Source organism: Equus caballus, chromosome 6, assembly GCF_041296265.1.
Source record: "Equus caballus isolate H_3958 breed thoroughbred chromosome 6, TB-T2T, whole genome shotgun sequence".
NCBI classification, from domain to species: Eukaryota; Metazoa; Chordata; class Mammalia; order Perissodactyla; family Equidae; genus Equus; species Equus caballus.
In genome coordinates this window covers 48,869,456-48,896,412 of record NC_091689.1, presented here as the reverse complement: position 1 = coordinate 48,896,412, position 26,957 = coordinate 48,869,456, and the positions used below count along the sequence as shown (strand labels likewise).

Below are 26,957 nucleotides of genomic sequence, written 5' to 3'. Positions count from 1 at the left end.
ATAGCTGACCAAATGGAATCCAAGACAAAGATATACACACATGTATATAATAAGGGTAAAAAAAGGACAGTATATACTAATAAAAGGGAAATTGAATAAGAATATAAGTTCATAAAAATACACACAACTAATTATGTAGTTGCAAAATATATCAAGAAACAACTGGATCTGGCCCCGTGGCCTAGTGCTTAAGTTGGTGCACTCCATTTTGGCGGCCCAGGGTTTTGCTGGTTTGGATCCTGGGCACGAACAAGGCACTGATTGTCAAATCATGCTGAGGTGGCATACCACATAGCAGAACCAGAGGCACTCACAACCAGAACATACAACTGTGTACTGGGGGGCTTTGGGCAGAAGAAGAAGAAGGGGGAAAAAAAAGACTGGCAACAGATGTTAGCTCAGGTGCCAATCTTTAAAAAAAAAAGAAAAAGAAACTAATAGAATTGCATAGAAAGATTGATAAATTAACAATTGTAATTAGAAATTTTAACCCACCCTTTTCAGAAACTGTTAGATCAAGCAGAAAAATAAGCAGAGATATCAAAGACATGAACAATAGAAATAATGATCTTGGACTTTCAGATCTAGATCAAATTTATACCTGAGAAAGGAAATAGACATTCTTTTGGAGTGCACACTGAACATTTCCCAAAAAAGACCGTGAATTAGGTCATAAAAGAAACTTGAATATGTTCCAGAGGATCACTATCATGAAGACTACAATGCAATAAAATTAAAAATTAATAAGAAAAACATGGCTTTCAAAATCCCATGCATTTCCCAAATCATGAAGGTATGGAACTAAATAGTAATGAAAAAAATTCTTGTCAAAAATTGTGGGACAGAGATAGAATGTACTCAGACGGAAACTCATAGTTTAAATTCATTAGAAAATAAGAAAGACTGAAAACAACAAAATTTAGATTCAACTTAAGAAGTTAGAAAAAGAGTAACAAAAAATATCTTTCCCCTTTCCTCCCATCCAAAATAAAGAAGAAAAGAAATAATAAAGATAAGGAAGAAATTAATGAAATAGTGCACAAATTCAACCAAACAACAAAAAACAACAGAGAAGATGAATAAAACCAAAAGCTATTCTTATTAAATGTGAATAAGATTTTTCTCTGGTGAAACTGATCAGGAGAAAAGGGGAGAAGATACACAGAAAGGGGAAATAATCATAGATATAATTACAAACAGTGGCCTTTAGACCATTAGACTTGATATCTCAGATTAGCAGCTGACTGACAAATTTGGCTGGGTACACTGATGAGCAGGTCATTACAGTCTCAGGAATGGTATTGTGGAAATTGAAATTCCCAGGTTCTACTCCACCTTGGCCACTGACAAACATTGACTTAGACAAGCCATTCTTACTCTATCCCTTCAGGCCTCAGTCTCATGATATATAAGGAGGGCTGCTGGGTGAGACTCAAACGAGGTGTATATGAAAACATCATAAACTTTGCAAAGATTTTAAACAACTACATCATGATTTTAGGGTTGTTCCTGACAGCTTAACCAGAGTTGTCTCAAAAGAAACTATACAGGGCTCACTCAAAATAACAAACCCCTGGCTGCCTGGGAAAAAGAAAACCGCAATTAGAGGAATGAGCTGGTTTGGGGGCAGAGGGCTGCAAATGGATATTACTAACAACAGTAAATTTTAATTTGGGATACACTTGTCTGTCAGTTATACAATAAGGTTACCTTTGTTCCTTGTGTTGAATAGAATATGATGAAATAGGTATTGTAACAATTTGTAGAACATGACTAGTACTTGAGAATTTCTTGTTTTGTTGAAATGAAAGGTTACACAAAATAAGTCTAATTAATATTAACATTAAATTAAAATAATATCAATAGCTAATGTTTATGGAGGGCTTACTCTACACCAGGCAGAGTTCTAAATATTTTCACATCTTGAGTCATTTAATTCTTTCAATAGCTCTATGAGATAGATAACTATTTTCACCACTCCCACCCTCACTTTACAGCTGAGGAAACAGACATTCAACAACTTGCCCAAAGTTATGCAACCAATGATAGAACGAGGATTTTAGACCAGACAGTTGGCTTCAAAGCTCCTGCTATTAACCACTATGTTATACTCTAGAGCAGTCATATTGCAGGTGGCCACTGACCACTTCAATGTGCCCAGTCAGAATTGAGATGTGCCATAAGCATAAAATAAATACATCAAAGATGTATTTCAAAGATGTGGTAAGAAAGAAAATGAATGTAGATATCTCATTAACATTTTTGTATATTAATTATATGGTGAAATGAAAATATTTTGGGGACATAAGTTTCAATAAAATATATTATTACAATTAATTTTATGTTTCTCTTTACTTTTCAAAATGTGGCTGCTAAAAAGTTTTAAATGACATAGATGGCTCACATTTTGTATCTGTTAGACAGTGCTGCCCTGGAGGTGCATGAGGGTATTTTATGCTATACCAGCATGGAGGTAGAATTCATCATGTGCTTGTGGACTCATTCTCTCAGGTCCCTCATCCCTGTATTTGTGACACTAGTACATATAGATTAGAAGGGAAGTCACGAAGATACATTACCATCAGTCTCCTTGGTTCAGTTCCTGAATACCTACCTCTTCCAAGTAAATGTTAAGTGTGTCAGTTCCAGATTCAACCTTCTTCACCAGTGGTTGCTGGAGAAGCTGAATAAGAAAGGGGAAAAAAAGGAGACTGAGAGCCAGAGCGTTCCCTATCCCCTAGGGTAATCTTCCAAAGCTCTGTCATGATCAAGGAAACACTATATACTGCGGAAAAGGTAAGAAAAAGGGACCGAGACTATTACAGGTTCCATTTCATATATCTGATGCACCTTTGTGCATTTAGATAATACAACCATGAGTTGCATGCATATATATATAGATACACACAAACACCATGATGATCATTTCATCAGCCTTTTAATGATAATGTTAGGTCCCCTTGGAGCTGGTTAAATGATGAAAATAGAAGCTACTTACTAACTGATTGGTGCCGTCCATGGGACTGAACCCAGAAAGCATCTTCACTTCCACAATGGCCATATTGGAAGAGCTGCGACTCCCCACATAACTGAGGGCAAAAAGAAGGAGATCAGTGTGAGCCCATTACTTTCCCTCTCAGCACATTCTGCATGCCAAACACACACACGCACACACACACACACACACCCCTCAACTCAGCTTTTATGATGCAGGTGCCCCCACCACCACCTCAGCTTTCCTCACCTTGTGTGAACAGTGAGAGTCAAGGATCGAGGTGAAGTAGATAGCTCACACTTAGCTTTGCCTATTTCCACACTAAGATCAAAGGTCTCCACATTTTTAGGAGGGAGAATATTGTATCTCAGCACCGTCTAGTAGGAGGAAATAGATAACCAAATCAGAGTGGGAAGAACTTTAAAGATTGTGATGCTGGCCCTGATATCAGTTCCCCTATATTAAACCCAGCATAGATAGGGTTAAAATCAAAGCACTCAACCCCTTTCCCTGCTTACTCCCTGCCTTTCTGGCATCAGAATCCACCATGCCCCACAGAGGCAGACAACAAAGGACAGCCACCTGTGGATTCCGTTATCTCCTCCTCCTCATATCTATAAGCAGCCTCATAAATTCTAACCCAGGCTGGTGGGAAAGCTCCGACCAGCAGGGCTACAGGCTTCCCCCTCCCAACAAGCAGACACATTCCTTGCAAACTTTAAAACCCCTCGCCTCCCATCTTTCGGGGAGATGAGAAAAATTTGAGGGCTCACTTTCGTCTCCCAGCTATGTCACCAGAAATAAAAACATTTTCCTTGCAATAAGCCTGGTATTCCAGGTTTTTCTTGGCCCCTCTTCTGTGGCAGGTAAAGAACCTATGTTTGTAGCCGGTAACAGTTGTACAGTTCAAACTCTTTCCTTACAAACAAGATAACAGAGAGAAGGTTCTACCAAAGGCAAAGATGCTCTCAGACTCTCCTTCCCGATGCATACTTGTTCTAATGGCTCTCTGCTTACCTGCACATAGATACACCCCTGGCCTGAGGCCTCCAATGTGTACACTCCAGGGACATTAGGCAGAGTTTCCTGCTGAAATACTAGCCGGTTTGCAGCACGAACGTTGAAAGTACGCTGGAAATTCTCAGTGGATTTTACAGCCAGGCTGACTTCCTCCGACGGCTTATAGGCAGTACTGGCATATTTGGCAAGAGCTTGGAGAGCAACTACAGTATCCTGAGGAAAACAATCAAGCATATACTTACCATTTTATGAGCCATTGGAATTAACCTCAAACAACCCTATAACCTACACATCTCGCTGCTGTTTGCTAGCTTGGATGATACCTCTTCTAAGTATCTAAGAACCACATTCACCAATGCTGGGGAAGCTGACATAGAAATCACAATATCTTGCGTGTATAGAAAATCACCATCAAGTTACTATCAAAAATCCACAGGTCACTAGGCTAATCTCATATATCCATCTTCAGCAACCAAACGTTGCTTCAGAAGAGGCTGTTGTTAGAAGCAAGTGGATAATTGTTCAGTATCTATTTTGCATTTTCCTTATTTGGGGAAGAAACAGCAGTAACTTGATAGCCCTAGAAATTGCATGTTCTTCAAATTTATTTAACTGTGTAATAATCTTCCATGGCATAGTTAGAGAGCGTAATAGTGGATCCTTGGAAAATCCTTCCTTGCAGGCCAAGGCTTCTTAGCCGTGTAACAATCTTTTCTTCATTTGGGAATAAGACAGATAAACTGTCACTAAGAGGGCATGGCGTCATGTAGTTTAAACCATTCCACTCTGAAAACATGATTTATATAAATTACAACTAGGGGAAAGAAAAAAAGAATGAAGTGTTCAGCCAAATTGTCATATCTCACTCTGTGTTATGAGAATTTCTATATGCTCAACACTTTGTGAAATATCTACTACAGAATAAAGGAACCCCACTTCTTCCTATCCCATATGAAAAAGAACAGATGTATTTAGACATCACACTGTCATATAAAAACAGGAAGACAGGTAACTCACCCTGGGGAAGCTGTGAACAAGTTATACCTGTGCAACTCAACCATCTACAAACAACTGTGTGTCAACCCTCTGTGACCTGGAGCCAAGGAGGTCTTATTGCTTGGACATGTAAAAACAATTCAAGGAATGAGACTTCAACATCAGCTGAAAAACCAATGTGAGTGATATGTGACTTCTTGTAATAGCCAGGATTTTATTGAAAAATAATTCTGACATATATCTGTCACTGAGAGTTATAAACATTTCATCCACTGCTTTCTAAAATTGTATGTTGTAATTACTTAGGGCTCAGCAAGTAGAAGGAAGTCTTTACTGATTGGCAAAGAATTTCCCTGAAATAAGAAAGCATAGTACCATATAATTTTTAAAAATTCCTATTAAGCCATTACCATATTTAAGCTCGGGGCTCTTAACATCTTTACCAGACCCTCCATCTATTAGAACCTGTTCATCTGTGATTGACGCACACCTGTACTGGAGGATTTTGAAGCCAGCGATCAACAGCACCAGGGTTTTGGCTCTCTTGGCATTGGGAGCTACCACTTTTTAAAAATTATTGTTGTCTACTTCACTTTCACATAAAGGTATATGACCATAAGGTCATTTCACCATATTATCACTTCTAAGATCACAACTAATTTTCATGGAAGGATCATTAGATAGATGACATTGATTATTTACTTTGATCACCTATTGAAAAGCTCAGGTTGGATTCAATTAACTGTTTTGAATTGACCAGTCAATTGAAATATATAACGACGACAACAAAAAATCTGTTCATTCTTCCAGGTCTAATTTACATGTTACATCCTCAGTGAAACTGACACTCATTTCAATGAGTCAGAATATAATCACTTTGAGGACAAGAAATATATTTTCTTGTTTACTTCTGTATCCTCAATGACTTGGACATGGTAGGTATTTAATAGTATCTGTAGAACAAATTAATTAATGACTACTCTGTGATGATCTAAGATAATTTTTATGACATTATTTGAATTTATCATACAATTCTACCCCCCCTTTTTCCCTCTTTTCCCCCACTAATTCAATTTCTCGTTACTCCTAACCTAGACAAATGAACAGTCTCATGATCTCTTCAAATCCAGTGTCTCCCTCCTCTAAATCACCCCATATACCAAGTGACATATTAATCTTTCTGAAACAAAGTTAAAAAAATTAATAGCTCCTCAGAATTGGGAACAGACTTGAGCCTGATATGTAAGGCCCTTCATAATATGAACCTACCTTACCTTTCCAACTCATGTCTCAGTATGCTTCAGCTATACCAACTTTCCCAAAACCCATGCTATACTTTTGCAAATGAGTATCTCTATTCACACCATTCCCTCTTCCTCTTAATAGCTGCCTACAGAAATTTTAAATATCCTTTTACATCTACCTCAAATGCCATTCCCCTGTGAAGACTTTTCTTATCCCTCAAGCTGATGGTGAGCTCTCTCTCCCTTTTGAAATTCAATCATTTGCAGCTTTCTTATGTTATATAAGCAGATCCTGCTTTGTAATATATAGTACTTTTCCCAGCTTTCCTTCTAGATTGTAAACTTTTTTAGAGTAGAGGCTATATCTTATTACCTTTCCAATATCTGCAATAGTAGAAGAAGGTATGCCATAAAATCTTGCTTTTATGCTTACAGACCCAATAATTGGCTTTCTAATTTGTTACTGTATAAATTTAGCCATAATTATGTATATTCTCTTTACATATGAAACATGGATCTCATGATGTTTCACACTCTATAAAGAAAGAACATTAAATGCATATAGTACTATTTATGTGCTCATATAATCCAATTTTATGAATCCTTCTATACATTTTTCAAATGATTTTTCTATATATGTAGATAGAATTATAAGTCCCTTGCCCTAGAGGGCAAGGGCAATAGTTTTCCCTCTATCTCTACACAGGATCTAATCCTACCTGGTAAGTGGCAGTAGGAGAGCAGGCTATTTACCTGAGTGGAAGAGAAGCCCCCATAGGCATTGCGTTGCTTGGCCAACCAAGCCACTATGCCAGTGGCCTTGGCTATCTCCTTTTGAGTTAGGCTGGATTTGCTAAGCCAGGCCAACAATATATATGCTGTAAGTTCCACATCTACGGCCTGAGGCTGAGACCAAGGGCTGGCATTTGATGATGGAGTAGGTTTCTGGCTCCAGTGAATGGACTCTCCTATGAAGAAAGAAGCATAATTAGGAAGGTCTTGGAAGGAAATGACTTTCCCATATTCACCTTGTAAATGCTACACCTTAAAGAAGAGAAAGTACCAACCAAAAATTAATCATGTGTTAAGAAAAAATATTTCTCAGAATCTTCTGATTTATTCGCCATAAGGTATACGCATGGATATGTGTGTGTGTGTGTGTGTGTGTGTATCCATACCTAATTACCCAAGGTAAAGCTGGGAGCACCAATAAATGCCTCCAATAATTATATGAAAACCACTCTTGTTAATTTATAAATTCTAACGCTAATGTAGATAAGCAAGTAAAAACGTCTTAGAAGAATCTTATGTATTTGGGGGCATTTTTGGGGCTTACAGAATTTTTATTAATTTTCAGCTTTTATTTATTTAATCAAAGGTTTAACATTTTAAGAATAATAAGATGTCAGAACACACACAAGAAGTCTAAGAAGCCATAGAGGAAATGCTAGTGAGGGTAAGCCAATAGAACATGAGACTAAATCAAAACTCTAAGACAGCCAAGATGACAGATAACTTGAAGACAAGAAGAAAAAAGGGAAATAAGAAGAGTGGAAGCTAGAAGTTTAATTAAATATATGTTTAGAGATAACAAATAAATAACCAGTTCCATGACTAGAGTTGCCTGTACACAGGCCAAAAACTACCCAGAGCCCATATGAAAGGACAACTCCGCAATGACATTTGTATAAATGAAAGCTGAGATTAAATTTCTGTCTGAAATTATAATTTTAAAAACACAGCTAGATAAATTAAATGCATTAATATTTTATTTACAAGATCTGTTAGAATGTCAAATATTATTCTAAATAAATTCAAAGTTTTAAAAAGACCTTGAGAAATCTCTAAGTTTAAGTCTTACCGTCAACCTCAGTAATCTCACACCAAAGAATTGTTCAATATCTGCAAATGGGTGCTTCTACAACACCAATAAGGTTTCTGACTAGCTTCTACTATCTATTTTCTCTTTGTGTTAAAAGTATAACAATGCCTTTGAGGACCTACATGGGCTTTCCCACAAAACTCTCAACAATGATTTTATGACTTTACAACTTTTGCTAAAATGAATCCTAGAAATGAATATATGTAGGACTATGGAGAGTGGGGGAAATTATAGACAGCTCACAGTATATTTTTGCAACTTCAAAAAACTCCTAACGTGGCCAACATACCTGAGATGATAGCCTGTTGGTCTAACTTTTCAAGAAGAATGTTTCTGATGTCCATTTCCCCAGCCAGAGAGAAAGTGTAAGCTAGTAGGGCCTGTGTGTAGAGACTGGTGGTGGAGGAAACAGAATTCTTGAGACACTGCAGACCCCGACTCACCATTGGATCCTAAAAAGTGAAGGTGAAGATGGAATTTATAAGGTATTTCTTATAAAATGGCAAGTAATAAGAAAATCATCTATACCCTCCTTGAGTTTAAAAGGCTGAATAAAGACAAAATTAGGTGAATTTTTCTAGAAATAGGCATGATAAGAAGAGCATGAAGAGGAAGAGGTAAAGAAACTCACATCTGGGGTCTGGCCCATCTCCAGCAATGCAGCTGTGATGTATGCAGCCAAGGAGGTCTCATCATCAACACCACCCTAGAGGGAAACAGGGAGACAGCAAGTCAAGGCAGCAGCCAGCACACGCAAGGATTGTGTGCAAATTGCAAAAAGCTGTCCCCTCTGAACGGATGAATTATTTAAAAAAAAAAAGTGCTCCTTTCCACAGGCTGACTGCAGCCCCAAGCTTCCAGGATACACAATGAGGGGAGAACTGGCTGGACTTCAATAACTGCACAGCCTTAAACAGTGGCCTGCAAGAGGTAACATGAGGTCTTCAGCTCTGAGTGGGCATTTAGGAAACCCAAACAAAAGGGGTTAGGAAGAATGAGAGGTAAAAAAAAAAAAAAAAAGACGGGGGGAATAAGGAGAGAATCCTTTCTTCTCATATTCTTACTAAATCTGAGCTTCCTTAAAAGGCGGTCCCATCAGGCAGCACAAAGCCCAGCCTCTTCTCCAGAGGAGATTAGGTGACACCTTCCCTGTTTAATGCATTTCACAGAAAGATATTCACAAGTTTTAAAAAATATCTAAATTATTATCCTCACTCTCTATATAGGAAACAAACACTTAAAAAGGTTAAATAGCTTGTTCAAGATTACACAGCTAATAAGTGGCAGGCCTGGGATTCAAACCCGGGGAGTTAAACTCTGGAGCTCCTGTGCCGAAACCACTAAGCTTGGCCACATAAGTGAGGGGTTTCTTAATAGACCGGCCGGCTCTGGTAAGAAGGAAGGAGGAAAAACCTCTGAGATCTTGTTTTAGTCAAGTCACGGCTTGTACTACTCCCAGGTGTATTTCACACAGTGAAAAGAGAAGAGAGAGACTTGGGGGCACTGAAAAGATTCTGCATAAGGAATACGAATGAATCTTCTACAGAGATTGTTTCTTCAATGTTCCAGATTTTTAATTCAGGTGCTGGAGCAGCAATGTAAACAACTTCTCTAGGAAAGTTGTTATGGATCTTTCTTTCACTGAGCATGTTCTGAATTGAACAAGTTCTCCTGCAGCATCACCACCTCACCCTGTGTTTGTGGGGGATGCAGGTCGTGTAGCGAACGGGCGAGACCAGTGCCTCTGGAGTCCAACTGCTGCGATTCAAACCACAGTCCTACCACTCATTAGCACTGACCTTGGACAATTTACTTAATCTCTGCACCTTAGTTTCTTCATCTGTAAAATGGCATTAATAATGGTAAACTAGTACCTCATTCATGGATTTGCTGTAAACATTAAATAATATGAAGTAAACAAAGTGCCTGGCAGAGAGTAGATCCCTCGCAAAAGACACTATGCAGCCTGTTAGTCCTCACCAGAGGAAATGGCCCTGCTTCAGATTTAGAGACAGAGAGAAGGCTCAAAGATCTTCTAGTACAGTGGTTCTCAACTTTACCAAGTATTAGAATCACCCACAGGACTTGTTAACATACAAATTGCTGGCCTACACCTCAGAGTAGATCTGGGGTGGGGGCTGGAATTCGCATTTCAAACAAGTTTACAGGTGATGGTGATTCTGCTGATCTGGGGATCATACTTTGAGAACTATGTTCTAGTAAATATTCTCATTTTACAGATGTGGAAACTGAGGATCAGACTGGTTAAGTATATTGATCAAGGTCACCCAGAGCCAGAGCTGAGACCTGAATAATACCAACTCCTAGGCCCTGGCTCTTTTGATTCTGCTCAGTCAGAGGAACAAGTCCCTCCCAGACACGGCGGTAGGCTGCAGGCCCCGGGCAGATCCGTACCTTCATCGCTGTGTGAAGGAGCTTTCCCACATTGGCATAGCAGCCGCTGGGGAGCTGGTTTCCTGCCATCCACTCCAGAGCATCCTGGATGTTCTTGTCATCAATGAAGATGAATTCTCGAGCTTGGCCAAAGCATTTGGTGACAAAGGCTGTCAGCCTATATGGGTAAAGAGGGAAACATGGCATGAAGGAAGATTTCCAGGTGAGAGTGCAATATCTATAGCTTACTCTGGTATGTGGTTCCAGAAAGGGAGTTGAGGAAACATAATGCCATAGGAGGCCTGGAGAAGGGAGGCATTAACAGGCATTAATGGGGACAAGAACTGGGGAGGCATGAGGTGAGGGAGAAGCATGAGGGGCTTGACCATACATGAGGCTGAAATAAACAGTATGAAAGAAGTAGAGGATAGAGTGCAAGAAGGAATGGGGTTAAGGGGACAGGTAGAGGAATAGTTCCATAGGGTTCAGGAATTATGTTCTGGGGTACAGAACTCATTGGGAATTGGGCAATATTACCATGTGTTTCCATTTCCATCCTGCTCCCCAAAGGCACTGTATGAGCCATTGCTGTGTTTGTACATTAGCTCCTTCTGGTACCCTGGGAAGCCAGATGTAGTTTTAGATCACAGTGACAACTTCAAAATACACCCCATGGCTTTCAAGGATGCAGGACACTTCATGGGAAAACATCTCTATTTCTTATTTACGTATCATAGGCCCTAGAGAAGGTGTTTAAGAAGAAAGATCGAACCAACTCACCTATCTCCAGGAAACCCACTGCCCGAGACCTGATTTCCTCAGTCAGCAACCCTGACTTCTGCAGGTACTGCAAGACATAGATGATGGGAGCAAACAAGACCATGTTCTGCTCCCCACAGCCACTTGGCATCTGCACCAGATTGTCTAGGTTCTTCAGGGCTGTGCCCATAATGTCTCCTAGGATACAAAAGGAGAGAAAAAAAAGGTGATGGTAGAAGAAAGAACCCTTAAGAATTATTATCATGGGGCTGGCCCCATGGCCGAGTGGTTAAGTTCGCATGCTCCGCTGCAGGTGGCCCAGCGTTTCGTTGGTTCAAATCCTGGGCGCGGACATGGCACTGCTCATCAAACCACGCTGAGGCAGCGTCCCATATGCCACAACCAGAAGGACCCACAACCAAGAATATACAACTATGTACTGGGAGGCTTTGGGGAGAAAAAGGAAAAAATAAAATCTTTAAAGAAAAAAAAGAATTATTATCATTCATTTAACAAACATGCATTAGCTATTATTTAGTGTATACCTACTCTCCAGCCTGGGAGACAACAATAAGTCAAACACAATCTCTACCTCTAAGAGCTCATAGTCAGAGAGGAAAACAATTATAATACATTACAATTAAAATTCATTATAAACAATTATAAAATAGTACCATAATATTAGGTATGTACAAGGTGCTAGAGTACACAGTGAGGTACATAGGCCACTAAGGGAAGTCACTGGAGCTGATGAGTGATGCAACAAAACCCACGATACTTAAACTCAATCTCTTAAGTTCCTCCACTGCATATAAATACATCACCCTCCAAATCACCAAGTCTCTCCCAAACACACACAATCCTATACTCATTTCCAAGTCATATCTACCGACCCGTACATGTACTTCATAAGCCAGTAAGCTTGACATAAGTGACTCATGAACATCTGGATTTTAGTCATCAAGTTCAATTCAAATGTGTAAATATGTACTGAAAGTCAACTATGTTGCAGGAACTGTACTAGGAATAGTCATGAAGAGGACATGGCCCTTGTCCTCAGGGAGCTCACAATGCAGTGTGGAAGACAGACATAGACAGCATGCTATGATACAATAAGATGAGTGCTATACCAGAGGTATGAATCAAATACAATCAAAATGGAGAAATTTTAACCTAGAAGGAATCTTGGTAGAGGGTTAAGAGTAAAGAAAGAACCTAACATTTACAGGCCTCCTACTATGTGCCAGATATAGTGCTGAGAACTTGATATTATATTTAATCTTTACACCAGTCCTAAGATAGGTTATTATCATTGTCTTACAGAAGGGAAAAGAAGGAGCAGAATTGTTCACTAACTTATTCAAGGTCATGTGGCTCATAAATGGCAGAACTGGGATCCTAACCCAGTTTAATATACTTTTCAAACTCACCCTTTTCTATTTGCTCCCTCCTTGTCCAAAGGAGTGAAATGTCCTGCCTACATAAATAAGGTTGAATCTTCCCCAAATGATACTCAAATAGATAAATTCCTCATTTTCTAAATGGTTGTTGCAAATATTTTGTCTCCCCTCCACCCAATTTATAGACCACCTAAATTTAAATACCTATTAAGCTTCAATGACCTTTAACTTCCTTTTGCCCAGACTCCTTTTTGTTTTTAACCAGAACATAGTCTGTCTAATCCTGTCTGTACTGTTACCTATAGGCTGTACTTGTCCACTATATAAAATAAGCTCTTTTTCCTTCATCATTTCTAATCTACCACACCTTCCTCAGATAGGTCCACATGCCCAACCCCACTCCTCACCTTGGCAGCCTCCCACCCCATTTTTCCTTTTTGAGCCAAGAATTTCTAGCTGCTTACCCAGAACAGTAACATAAGCCTTGGTTGAATCAGGAACAACATCCACAGGGATCTCCAAGGAGATGGATTCTGAAGCCACTTTTCCTGCGAGAGCCAGAGAAAAGGCAAAAATAGTGAGGTTGTCAAAATGAAACCATAGAAAAACTTTCCATAATCCAGGGTTTTCTGTACCCAGTGCTTTCTGTGGGATGGAGGCAAATTTTTTTAACCTATTCATAGAGATTGTTGGTGAAAACAAATTTCAAAGAGAGCCATAATTGTGTTTTACATTTTCTTTCTTCATCCTTTCTCCCAACTAACTGGCCCTGTTTGGGATGGCACCCCTAGACTCTCCTATCCCTTCGAGTCCCGTATGTCCCTCCTTTTGCCTAAGAAAATCTCCTGTTGTCTAAGGGAATTCTCACTACCAACCCCTCTCTGTGCTCACCCACCTTTTGGGCACAGCAATGAGCTGTGTGTCTTCTCCACGAGAACTCCTTCAGGCTGAAGTGAAGAGAGGCATGGATGGGTGAAAACAATGAAGATGAACGTCAGGGCAGGTGGCAGTGAAGAAACAGGAAGAGGGAAGGAAATGGGGAGAACAGGCCCTCCCTGTGCCCCCAGGATTTTCTCAGAGCTGGAGAGAACAGAGCTTCTCTTCGAAACTCAGGAGGACTCCGTTTCAATCAAGGGAGGGGCCTCTCAGTAAAATTCTTTCTGGGCAAGAGCTAGAACCAAGGACAAGTTTAGGAAACTTCTAAGAGGGAGGATTGACGATGGGGTTCATGATAGGATAAAAAAGCAGCTAATGATGACATCATGGATTCTAATAAGAGAAACTAACATTCATTGAGTATCTACAAAGCACCAGGCACCGTATTAGGCACATTCATGTAACCATAACCATCAGTATTGGTTAAGCAAACAGTTAAGGGCAGAAAAGGGCCAAGGAATGGGAAAGGTGAGCTACCTGATTGGAGTTGGAGTAAGACTGCTGTGAGAGACTCACTGGTATGGTTAGACACACACTGAACATCCCTGGGTTGGTTGCTGTCTCTGCCTCTGAAGCTAGGCCCACAGAATACTCACCTTGACCAGAACTGGTTTGATGAGTGTGTCACTCCGGCCCTTTTCTGGAACAAACCCCTTCTGGCCCCCACAGAGTTCATTGCTGTCCAGAATCTTAGTACTAATAGTAAAGTTTACATGACCTGAAAACAAAGAAAAAGAAAGGACGCATTAGCTGTATTCCCAGAGGTACCAATGAGGTCCCTTTCCATCCAGACCAGTGCTTCTTAAACTTAATGGCATATAAATCACCTGCAGATCTTGTTACAATACAAACTCTGATTCAGTAGACCTGGGGTGGGGCCTATAGTCTAAAGTTTTAACAAGCTTCCAGGTGATGTCAATGACACTGGTCCAGTGTAGTAGGCAGCCTCTACTGGCTCCCAATGATCTCTGAATCCTGATATATGTGCTGTTCTGCAATCCCCTCTCAATGAGTGTGGGCTGGATATAGTGACTCACTTCTAAGCAAGAGGATAGGGCAGAAGTAATGAAATGTCTTTTCTGAAATTAGGTTATAAAAAAGACTGCATTCTTTGTCTCAGGTGCACTCTTTCTCTTGAACCCCTTCCTCTGGAGGAAGCCAGCTATCATGTCACAAGGCAGCCCAGTGGAGAGAGGCCACTTGCCAACAGCTGAGGCCAAGAACCACAGCCTCAGTATAACAGCCTGTGACGAAAAGAGGCTTTGGAATGAGCTTGGAAGTGGATCAAAGGATCCTAGTCAAGTCTTCAGAGGAGAACACAGCTCTGGCTGAAGCTTGACTAGAACTTCAGAGACCTGAGCCAGAGGCACTCAGCTAAGCTATACCTGGATTACTGACCCACAGAAACTGTGTGATAATAAACATTAGTTCTTTTAAGCTGCTAAGTTTTAGGGTAATTTATTAAGCAGCAGTCGATAACTAATACATCTGAAGACCATACTTTGAGTTGTAAGGATTTAATCCAAGAGCAAATGATATTTGATAGGGTTGTTGTGATGATTAAATGAGTTAATATACATAGAACAGTTAGATAGTGCCTGGCCCACAGTAAGCGTTGGATTAGTAACATGACCATATATCCCTTGTCCCGGCATAAATATCAAAAGCTCCCCCTTTCACACTCAAATAGTCCAGTCTGGATAATTTTTTGGTCATCTATCAAAGAGTATTTCTTTATTTATTTATAACATAAACTTAGGAGGGGGGAAACAGCGGCAAATAAAAAGAAGAGGAAAGAAGAAACAAAGCAAATGCAGCAGAGAAAAGGGTAGAGTTCTCAATCACTGAGCTTTCGCTCTGTGCTTTCCTTGCCCATCTACCAATTCCTTCTGTTACCTAATTTGACAGCTGTGATATTCCAGTGATAGGTTTTTGCTTCATCAGCACAGAGACAGCTGGAGGCCTGAGAGTCTGTCCACGATTCCACCTGGTACTCATCTGATTTAGCCAGGTTAGTCTGAACCTGAAGAGCATATTTAAGAGATAAAGGGTATGAGAAAAGGAGATGGCACATAGAGGCTTAGGAAAATTTGGGGGTGGAGACACTGACATCTCATCACTTTCCCAGGGAAAACTGGTATTCTTCCAGTTTAGGGACAAAATTATGGCGGGGGGCTGTGGTTCCAGGGCTGACATTTGCTTCTTGTAACCCCAGCTCTTACCCTGATGCAGTTCTTTAGATAATTGAAGATGGTGGCAGTAAGACGAAAGGATTCTCCACGAACTACTGAGTAGGGGAGAGTCAGATCAACAAAGAATGGCTTGAAAGCAGTTAGTCCCATAGTGGGTGAAAGACCAAAGCCGCTGGACTGGGAGGTGCAAAAAGTCATGGCTTTCCACTCAGTGATGGTATCAGGAACTGTGACGTGGACAGCCTCCTTCCCTGAGTTACTGTGAGAACACAAGAACCCAGGTGAGGCAGACAGCAGGAGAACTAGAGCATTTGGGAATTAAGCTACAAATTCATCTACAGAAGTGAATTTTTTTTGTTGTGCATGGGTGAAAAAGCAGAGGCAACTGAACTGGAGGAACTTGTGAACCTCAGAGTGTGAATCTTCGGGTGAATGAGGATGTACAAATATGGGAGAAGGGGGATGACGGAATCTGGGGGTGGAGTAGGTGTGGGTGGGCACCTGTGTGAAAAATATCTGAAAAAGGGACCAGTGCCCTCTGAATCTGTGATGCACTGTGTAAATGTGAAGATGGGTGAATTTGTTTTGAGTGATTGTATATGTTTGTTTAAGAATTCAGGGAAAGAAACAGGTTTCCTTACCCCTACTAAACTTTCTTGGCTTGAGAATTAGATTCATTAGAAATTATTTGATTTTGAGTTCTCTGCTGACTCCACACTGTATAATCTTGCTGTACCTTTGAGGCATCACTTACCCAATAGGAAACAGTTCCCAGAGCCAAGTCTCCGGGAAGTACTGGCGGACCTGAGAATCCTCTGACTGAAGTGATGAAGAGGATGACTCAAAAGCCACTGGACGAATTTTATCACTTGCTAAAGAGACCAAGAATAAGGGACTTTTGGGAAACAGAAGACTTCTGTTGTGAGATAAATTGAGGCAGAGGGACTATCAGCAAGAAATTCAGAGGAAAGCAGAGAACATCCAGTCAGACACAAGGAAGAAGGACCACTGAGGAACCGACTAGTCATAATGCCATCAGGAGGAAGTGACAGACAAGGAGGCTTGGCCAGGGAATGAATAGACAAGGACTTCAGGCTTCAAAAGCACCCCCCAGAGAGAGGGGAAACCGCCTGCATCTATGACCCACAACCCATTATCATTCTAAGGCTAGAGACTCAGTGCAAGAACAGGAAGCAAAGAAGGAGCTTTAGGACTTCCATGATTCTAAACATCTCAGTGAATTCATAAGCCACAGAGGTAGCTTACCTCCTCCTGTTACCATGCTGTATTCTGGAGACCAGTAACTGCAATCCACTGGCTTCTTGATTTTGGCATTGGACAGAATTTTCAGGCCCATATCCTGATAGGCACCAAAGAGACCAGAGAATTAAGTGTTAAGTCCCCTCCTTTACTACAAGGGCTACAGCCTAGGAATTCTACCCTCAAAGGGTTGAACCAAAACATTCTTTTCCTATTAATTATGGTTAATAGGAGACTGGTGGTTATTACCTAATATGCAGCATCAAGATTGGTTCACTTCTGTTCCTGCTAGTGTGAAGGGCTTTCAATTAAACTTATTTCATTGTGTGATCACTACAATAAGTCTAGTTAACATCCAACATCATACATAATTACAAAAAAAATTTTTTTCTTGTGATGAAGACTTTTAAGATCTATTCTCTTAGCAACTTTCAAATATGCAGTGCAGTATTATTAACTATAGGCACTGCGCCGTACATTCTATCTGCATGACTGACATTCTAGAACTGGAAGTTTATACCTGTTGACCACAGTCACCCATTTGACCCACCTCCCACCTCTGGCAACCACCAATCTGTTCTCTGTATCTATGAGCTTGTGTTTTTTTAAAGATTCCACATATAAGTGAGATCATATGGCATTTGTCTTTCTCCATCTCACTTATTTCACTTAGCATAATATCCTCAAGGTCCATTCACATTGTCGCAAATGACAAGATTTCATTCTTTGTTATGGTTGAATAGTATTCCACTTATTTTATTGTTAAACTTGTTCAATGCTTCTTCTAATTATTAGTCACTGTGTTCTTGTTATTTGATTTAGACACTGAAATTTCTGAGGAGAGGGACCATATCAACTCAGTCAATTCAACAAAAATACACTGAGCATTGTGATGGATTAGGCATTAATGAGAATAAAAAACTGAACAAGACATGGTACTTGACCTCAGAGACCTCCTGGTCAGACTTGGGCCACAGCGTCCCAAATTTTTGCTCATAAAATAGGTGTATTATTTTTAATAATAATGATAAGAGACCTCTGGTGTACCTTTTCTTTCTCCTTCTTGACTGATCCCATGGAAATCAATGTTTGGGGACCACAGAGAGAGGAGGACTACGTGTACAGCCTCTCACAGTGGTTCTCTTCCAATGCACCTGGGCAACTTCTTCAAGCATAAAGACCAAGAGAGACTACCTTACGTATCAGGAGTTTCTTTTAAGATTTCATCCCTGTCTGTGTCCATATGAGTCTCTTTGCCTTTTAGATATGGACTTTTCTTTCCCCCCTCCCACCACCATTGTTTCTATAAGAACAAAATGGGTAAGAACATCTACCTGGAAAAACCCAAAAAGGTCCGTGCCTTCAGTGAACCAAGGCCTCCATATAATCGGATGCTCGCTCCAACGCCCCACAGACATCGGCCTAATGAGGGGTTGAGGAAAGTCCCACGGACCAGACGCTGGACATTCATCATGTTCAGCCACCTGATAGGGGTAGTAACCATGCCGGAATGGGAATATCCCATAGACCTGAGATAAGAGAGGATAAGGAAATAAACCATCAATACAGTGAAATCAGTTGAGAAATTTCTTTCAGATTCTGGTGCCACAATTCACTACTCCTGCATTATTTCTCTTCATTAGTCCAGAATTCTTCCTATTCCACCATAACCCCTTCCTTACTTTTAAAATTTTAACCTTTACCTCCCCTTTTTGCATAATCTGTCACTCTTATCTCCTATTTCATCTTCTTTCCTTATCTCCATGTCTATATTAACCATTCCTTTCTCATACCATCATTTCTACCTTCATTTCCATACCAGTTTTTCTACCACTTTATGGTGGTCCACTATTTCCCTAAGACTGTCTTTCCCACTCCCTGAAATACATTTCTTATTCTAAAGCAGTCAATTGTCTTTGCTAACTCCTTCTTCCCATCCAATTAGAAGACTACTCACAGAGCTGTTGCTCAGCTCTCTCTCTAGTCTAAGTAGTAAGACACTCTCATCTACGGCCCGGACTGCACACAGGGAACCAGGAGCTGCCTGAAGCTGTAGTTCCACTTCTGCTCCTGGAAGCTGCTGGGAAGAGGAGAAGCCAAGGGAAACCTGGGGAAGGGAAAAGTATAACTTGAAGATCAGGTCAGCCTGGAGAGGAGGAGAAAAAATGTAATTTGGGTTATCAGCCGATAGGCCCCAACTATGGTATCCAGCCCACTCTTCACTTTCATACTGATTTTCGTTTGTAAAGTGTAGCCCTTTACAACCAGTGTCTTAAGATAGAGTTGTAAAAAGTGAGCAGCACAGTAGAAGGATGTAGAAAGTTTAAAACACAAAAAGTAGAAAGAAAGAGAACATATGGAATAGTTATATTTGGAATAGCTATATATGTGCTTTCCCAGCATGACTTTTTAAAAAGAAGGAGGAGATAGATTTCAACAAAATGTACTAAAGATATAAACACAATACAACATCCAACTTCAATATTATCTTCTCATTTCCCTGCCCCTGCCTTATCTCCAACCCCAGCATATGCAAGATCTCACACTACACCCAGATCTTTTCTTCACCCTCCTCAATTGCCGTTTTACCTGATTGTCAAAGCATAGCTCTACTGAGAACTGAACTTTGTCAGCTATAACACCTCCAGTGGGAAAAATGGCATAGATCACCAGGGAAGGATCAGGGGCTAGTCTGGAACTGAAGGTCAGTGAAAGAGAGAAGGAGCCTTTCAGTCCTGCAAGAGAAGAGGGAATATACAGGGGTGAGAGTGCACACCCACCTACCAATGACATCCAACATGTGTTTGCACTTCTCGCTGGGCCAGATGCAGGCCTCATGGTGCAAGTTACTTCTCATTTTCCTATTCTTCTATGGTTATTGTTAGTGTTCTCTTCTCATTGTTTCTACTTATAAGACCTGTTTCCTGGAAGTTCAAAATATCCTTTTTTCTTCTAACAGAAGCATGAACACTCACCTTTCTTCTTAGAGTTCAAGTGTTTCTGCCCCTCCATCTCCAAATTTCCTTTCCCTGTTAACTAAAGAAGAGAAAAAAATCATCAACAGCACAGTAGTTATGGGAATTTAGACTTGACCCTGCTTCTGGAGCATCCCTGCATCTCTCCATAACGAGACATTCCTTTCACAGTTCCAGAGCCTGGATCAATACTTCATGGAGCATCTTTTGCTTGTCAAATGTCGGACACTGCCAACAGTCCTAATGACTCTTCCTCCACCTAAAATCCACCCTTACAACCTTTTTTTATTATCACTTAATTCAAAATGCAATGAAAGTGAGTGTACCTTAAACTGTCTTGAGTCCTCCTGACATTTGACTCTCTGGAGGAACAATCTCCTTTTCTAACTCTCCCTTCCTGTTCACTCTCACTTGAAACTAAATTCAGTGAAATTGTTTCTAAGCGGGCTGTCATCTCAGACTCCAGTCAAGGGCTGCATGGCCGGCTTCTCAGACAGCCATCTGACACTCAGCCCTTCCACACGGATCAATCCAACTCTGCTTTTCTCCTGGGCCTCCCCACACTTCTGTCCTGAAGACAGGGCCTGCATTATCACTCTGACTTGCTATTTTCCACCTACACCTCCTCATTCTGTTGTGTCAGGATGATTGTTTCAGCTTGATGAAGACACTGAATGATAGTAGACACTGGAATGATTCAGTGGGGAGAAAGTCTCTCAGAGACTTTGAGAAGATAAGAGAATAAAGAGACTCTCGACCATCAAACCTGAGGTTTACATGAGTCTAATTCTTCACTATCACCAAGGCCACCAGCAAAGCTGCTTATCTTTGTATATTTCCTTCAGGCTACAAATTGTGATTTTATTCCTCCAACAAGGCTGCTATCAATGTTAATTTTAACCCTATATCATCTATTAAAAGTATTGACCAAGGAAACACAGAATGAAATTTATTCTGACTCCTATCCCCTCCTCACCTTCCCTCCTACTCACTCACCCAGCTCCCTTTCAGCCCTGGCCAGCAACAGTTTTTTGTTAATTCTTTGTTTTATTTCCTCACACAATTTCCCTGGGCTCCTTCTCACAGTCTCTTTATTCTTCATTTGTCCCCATCTTTTATACTTACGCCATGCAATACAGTAGCCACTGGCCACATGTGACTACCAAGCCCTTGAAATGGGCTAGTTCAAACTGCTTTAAAATAAAATACAGGGGCCGGCCCAGTGGCGCAGTGGTTAAGTTCGCACGTTCTGCTTCGGCAGCCTGGCGTTTGCTGGTTCGGATCCCCAGTACGGACCTATGAACCACTTGTCCCCCATACTGTGGCAGGAGTGCCACATATAAAGTAGAGGAAGATGGGCACAGACATTAGCTCAGGGCTAATCTTCCTCAAAAAAATAAAATAAAATAAAATATATATTTTGAGTTTCAAAGAGTTGAAACTTAGCTGAAACAAAGAATGTAAAATATCTATTTTAATAATTTTTATATTGATTTCATGTTAAAATAATCATATGCTCGATATATTAGGTTAAATAAAAAATATTTTAAAAAATAGTTTCAACTTTTAATTTTTTTAATGTGGCTTCTAAAAGTTTTTAAATTACCTATGTGGTTCGTATTATCTCTCTATCTAGACAGGCTATACACCTTCTCTGGCTCACTCTCCTCATCCCCTTTTCTTCCTGACACACTTTCACCAATCCTTATTTCCCAGCCTCACATAGTAGGAGAAGATGACTTCCTGGTCAGGGTTCACATCATCCGGATCAATGTAATAATCCACCAGCACTTCCTGCGGCTGGCCACATTCCAAGATGCCACTTAGTGGGCGGATGCCAACAAAGCTGCGAGTTGTGTTGTAGAAAGGTCGCAGGTAAAGGTAGGCATTTTGGTAGTAATGATGCACCTGTTCTGGCTTATATTCCAAATCTTCCATTTGGAACCTGCCCTAAGAAAAAGAGAGAGAAAAAAGTCCTTTTAGCATGTACCCCAACCATATTAACCCCATGGATTTGTTATGATTTTCACGTAGATCTCTCACAAATCTTCACTGCCTAAAAATGGCATATATATATGTCACTAGAGGTGCAGCCAAGGATGTTTGAGGAATCCACTAATAGTGGTTATGTGCAGCAGCATTTTGGGATGTGAAGGAGTGAAATAAGGGCTGAATTATAGTTGTCAAGTGATGGAAAATTGAGGATGATATATCTTCACACATCTGATGCCTACGAGATAGATAAGCATGACTGAGATTATATAGAAATTAAAGACTATATCTCAGAGACAAGAAAACTGGGTTTAGAGGATAATAAGATTGAAAATGATTATCTCTGAGTGATTGAGTGATGCCAAGAGTAAAGAAATAGTTAAATTAGACACCATGCAAACAATATGTGTTTAGTTAAATAGTATAGCTGAATGGTTGCATTAATGGTTCCAACTCTTCATCGCTCCTTGCATCAACATCCTTTACCATGTAATCTTACAGTGCCCTCTCAGTCTAACTGTGGGCCTTCCATGTGACTTGCTGTTGGGAATAGGATGCTAGCATATGCTAGATAAGCAGAGGCTTGGAAAAGCCTTTGCACATCCACTTTTGCTCTTGCATCTCATCATCGCCATGAGAAAACACCTGGGCTAGTTTGCTGGAGCATGAGAGACATGGGGAGCACTAGCTTATAGCCAGCTGATTCACAAACATATAAGGGAGTGCACCACGGTCAGCAGAGCTGCCTAGCTGACTACCCTAGATGCAGGAGCAATAACTGCTTCTTGTTGTAAAATACTAAAGTTTTGTAGTGGTTTGTTAAGAGCATTGTGTGGGAATTGATAACTGATACAAGCCCTCCTTATAAGTTGTCCAAACTCTAAAGTTCACTTCTTTGCCATTTTTATGAGTAATAGGGGAAAGGGGAAGGGAAATAGGAGGAAGAAGATGACCCTGAACCATTTTTTTCTCCCTACTCTGACTTCAAATATAGGATCAGATAGAGATGGGGATAAATTATAAGACGAATTAGTAGAAATAGGAATTTTGATCTGAAGCATCCCTTATTTGATTGATATTAAAAACAAACAGGATCCAAGAAAAAGTGTTTATCAACTGAAGAGCAGGACTGGTGAGTGAGGGAGTTGGAATTTCAAATGGATGTGTGGGGAGAAATAGAAAAATTTTGAAGTTTTCCTTCAGGGAAGCCTTCCTTGCTGGAAAGCCGGTCCTCCCCAGTGCTTACCTCTAGAGAAATGTCTGTCCCATTCCAAGTAATCGTATCCAACTGGAAGGGAGCGAGGCCATCATTGTCTGTAATTAGGGTCTGGTTGGTGGTTCCATTTATGCCTTTAATCACCAGAAACACTGAATGACTCTTGAGAAGGGAGCCATCACGGCCCCTGACTCTTATCTGAGGGGTGAAGGTCATTAGGACATTAGAATTAGGTTTGGAGTAGGTTCAAGTATGACATAAAGTGAAGTGATCACAGAAACTCTAAGAGTACACTTCAGGAATGAGTTCAGAAAAAGGTAAATGTGACTCAAGGGTTGGAAACTAGGATCTATGAAGAACTGAGAAACAAACAGAAGTAGATTAGCCTGGAGCAGAAGCAGATTTGCCAGGAAGCTAATGAAGCTTTAGGGTGCTTCATTTGCACAGGCTCTTTCCAAGGTTCTGTACATTGTTTCGCTTTTGTTTTCTTCAAGAGACTCCCCTTCCCCTCCCAAATTGTATAATTCTTAGGCTCTAAGAAACTCTGGATCTACTCTCGGTCTAGAGAAAGGATGACTAAGAAATAAACGTATCTAAATATGCACAACATTATTGTGTTGACCAGTTGTTTGGGAAGTGAAGAAAGGGGTAGATTGTTAGGCATCGGAAAGAAGGCATCAACAAAAGAAATTTTAAAATCTCTAAAGAAAATGCTTAAGGAGCTACAAATGGCTCTCTGTCAAGGAAAGTTTGATATTAACCATGCCTAGATGCAGATGCCCAGACTAGATGATTTCTCCAGATGCTTGCAGCTCTAAAACTCAAAGATCTGTACAGTAGAATATGAGCCGCTGGCACTGGGAAGGGCACTGAAGTCACGTTAATATTCAAGGCATATCTCACAGGGGATTAAGGGCAACACCGTGAAGGAGTTAAGAGTACTTGGGATGCAGACTGCCTGAGTTTGATGGTAGTTACCACTTACCAGCTGTATAACCTTGGGAAAATCACTTAACCTCTCTATGCCTCAGGATCCTCACCTGTAAAATGGGGCCAATAATAGTGCCTACCTCATAGGATTGTAAAGATTAAATAAGTAAACACATATAAAGTACTTAGAACAATGCTAAGTTAGCCATTATTATATGTCTACAAGAAGGAGTCAACAGTGGGTGGTTAAGCATTTTTGTCTGTGCAGAGACAAGTTTCAACATACCTTCCCACTGAAGGGGAAATTGGGGTGATAAAAATTATTGGTGTCTTCAAAGCTCATTGATCCCATTTGTGAAGAAATGTCTATCTCCTGTGTGGTATTGGCCTCCACTCCTGCAGAGGGAAACCAGACATATGATGATCTAAATACCTGATATCCTCAATTTTATGTTTAACATAAAATCCCTGAAAGGATGGTGCCACTGGAAGTACGAAGCTGAATGTATTTCTGGCCAAAGATCCAAACCAACTCCTCTTCTCCAAACTTTTGGGGAAATAGGTAGTGGATGGCAGATTGGAATCGAGCATTTCCCTTTGACTGTGAACTAAGAATACTAGTTCCCAAACACTAATGAGGGTAGGTCTTGAATCTTCTGAGGAGGTCTGTCCCTGGGACAGTCTTTTTTCATTCTCTTTTCTTAGTAGAACAAGGAGTATCCCACTTACCTGTCCCTTCCTCCACCACAGTAGCCACAATATTGATCCTGTGGCTATACCTATAACTAGTGAGGTTGAAGGTGGACATGTCCACAGAAGCTGAGAAGCATCCTGCTTTGTCAGTCTGGTGAGGCAATCAGAGAGAGAGAGAGAGAGAGGATGAACAACAATCTCAACTTCCATTTCATAATGTACTGTAGAAGGAAATAATTTCTTATTTCTATACTTTAATTTCTCCATCTTTAAGATAGAAAAACTCTCCTGTAACATGAAGTATACACCCACACATATATAATCATGTCACAACCTTGAAGTTCCAAAATATGACAAGGGGAAAAGAAACAACCGTAGAATAGGAAAATCGTATCTCCCAAGGGATTAGTACAAGGCAGAATCTAAAAGACTTTATTTGTTTAGGATAAAAAAGACTGCTTTGTGCTTTGGAACTGGGGTAATAATCAAACGAAATGCTTTCTACTTTGGGCTTTCACCACTCTTCTATATTAGTGCCTGCTTATTTACTCTTTAGGACGTGTGAATAGAGCTCCTTTTCTGCATCCCATTTGCTCACCTGTCCAGAGATGTTCCTGCAGTTGTCGAGTAGCTGTTCCTCTTCTGCCTTTGGGAACCAGTAATTATGTGCCTTTTGACACGCTGATACCTGCACGGCCCCCAGCATGGGCTTTCCATAGGTGTACCTAGCCCAGAAAAGCACGAGGAGTCAGAGTTGGGAAATTTCACTTGAGATCCAACTCTCCTCCCCCAAACACCCCTTTTCCTTCCTTCCCACACTCCAGCCTCTGAAAGTAATCTAGGAACCCCACCCTTCTCCAGCTCTTTTTCACTTCCCTACTTTACTCAAAGCCTTAGAATATTGCCATTACACAATAAGTACCATCCAAAGGACAGAAACAGTGTCTTTCTTTTTCCTTACTCCTATTTTCTCCATGGGATTCGATATTGAATTCTGCACAAAGTAGACACTAGACCAATAACACTGACTGAGTGAGCAGTGGAAAGTAAGAGCAGAAACACAATTAGAAAATGTGTTCTTGGAGAAGTCATGACTAGACTACATAAAATATCCCAAGTTTCAACCACTACGTCCATAATCCCTCTCCCCATAACACTCCCTCATCACATCTCTCAATATAGCTTTAATCACCACCAGATCCAGAGCTTTATTCTTACCTGCAACAAATTTTTACTAGGAAAGATTTGTCCACCACTGATAACTGCTTGGGTTCCACGACCTCCAATTTAAACTTCGGCAGCACTGGAGAGAGTGGAAAGAGAAATAGAAAAGGAATGGGAGAGGGACTTGACCATATAAGTAGTGAACAGAAGGGTATAAAAACAGTGATAATCCGGGGGCGGCCCCGTGGCGCAGCAGTTAAGTTCGCACGTTCCGCACCGGCGGCCCAGGGTTTGCTGGTTCGGATCCCGGGTGTGGACATGGCACCGCTTGGCAAGCCATGCTGTGGTAGGTGTCCCATATATAAAGTAGAGGAAGATGGGCATGGGTGCTAGCTCAGGGCCAGGCTTCCTCAGCAAAAAGAGGAGGATTGGAAGTAGTTAGCTCAGGGCTAATCTTCCTCAAAAAAAAAAAAAAAAACAGTGGTAATCCAACTAATTAGTTAAATTAAAGGGGCATTGTTAAGGTAAAACTCCTGAAGTTATTAGCTGGTTTAGCACTGATTCAAAAATGAGTAAACAATCCCTTCCCATAGAAGATTTTACTTTACCTTTGCTGATTTTGAGACAAGATTATGTCCAACACTTTGACCTGCTCCCACCTACCATATTCTTCCACACTGAAGGTGCCAAAGGTCTTGCCCTCAGCCACTGTCACTGTATAGGTGCCCAGCGTTGCCTCTGGTGCCAGTTGGAAGGATAGGTCGACGATGCCTTGCTCGGGCACCACTTCCAGCCATTGTGCAATCCTGTTGCTATTCGGATCCTGTGTCCATTAAAAAGAAACCTCATGATGTGCCTGCCTGTTTGATTCCCATTCTGCACTGCAAAAAGTAGATAAAGAAGTAAAAA

General features: G+C 40.7%; 1 protein-coding gene across 5 annotated transcripts in view; it reads right to left on the bottom strand.

Moving 5' to 3' along the window:
• A2ML1 (alpha-2-macroglobulin like 1) overlaps window positions 1–26,957 on the bottom strand; it is a 74,278-nt gene that overhangs the window by 2,870 nt on the left and 44,451 nt on the right. For all 5 annotated transcript variants that reach the window (XM_070270974.1, XM_070270973.1, XM_014740589.3 and 2 more), the window contains 28 exons: window positions 26,712–26,871; window positions 26,103–26,187; window positions 25,483–25,609; window positions 24,921–25,035; window positions 24,478–24,587; window positions 23,292–23,459; window positions 21,776–22,003; window positions 20,054–20,114; window positions 19,668–19,813; window positions 19,036–19,185; window positions 18,413–18,607; window positions 17,085–17,178; window positions 16,573–16,690; window positions 15,849–16,077; window positions 15,523–15,649; window positions 14,223–14,344; window positions 13,586–13,637; window positions 13,155–13,238; window positions 11,312–11,488; window positions 11,069–11,150; window positions 10,553–10,709; window positions 8,769–8,843; window positions 8,427–8,589; window positions 7,009–7,223; window positions 4,013–4,228; window positions 3,245–3,372; window positions 2,999–3,089; window positions 2,615–2,683 (listed from right to left, as the gene is read on the bottom strand). In XM_070270974.1, coding sequence (XP_070127075.1) covers window positions 2,615–2,683; window positions 2,999–3,089; window positions 3,245–3,372; window positions 4,013–4,228; window positions 7,009–7,223; window positions 8,427–8,589; window positions 8,769–8,843; window positions 10,553–10,709; window positions 11,069–11,150; window positions 11,312–11,488; window positions 13,155–13,238; window positions 13,586–13,637; window positions 14,223–14,344; window positions 15,523–15,649; window positions 15,849–16,077; window positions 16,573–16,690; window positions 17,085–17,178; window positions 18,413–18,607; window positions 19,036–19,185; window positions 19,668–19,813; window positions 20,054–20,114; window positions 21,776–22,003; window positions 23,292–23,459; window positions 24,478–24,587; window positions 24,921–25,035; window positions 25,483–25,609; window positions 26,103–26,187; window positions 26,712–26,871 — 3,744 coding nt within the window. The remainder of the gene's footprint in view (window positions 1–2,614; window positions 2,684–2,998; window positions 3,090–3,244; window positions 3,373–4,012; window positions 4,229–7,008; window positions 7,224–8,426; window positions 8,590–8,768; window positions 8,844–10,552; window positions 10,710–11,068; window positions 11,151–11,311; window positions 11,489–13,154; window positions 13,239–13,585; window positions 13,638–14,222; window positions 14,345–15,522; window positions 15,650–15,848; window positions 16,078–16,572; window positions 16,691–17,084; window positions 17,179–18,412; window positions 18,608–19,035; window positions 19,186–19,667; window positions 19,814–20,053; window positions 20,115–21,775; window positions 22,004–23,291; window positions 23,460–24,477; window positions 24,588–24,920; window positions 25,036–25,482; window positions 25,610–26,102; window positions 26,188–26,711; window positions 26,872–26,957) is intronic.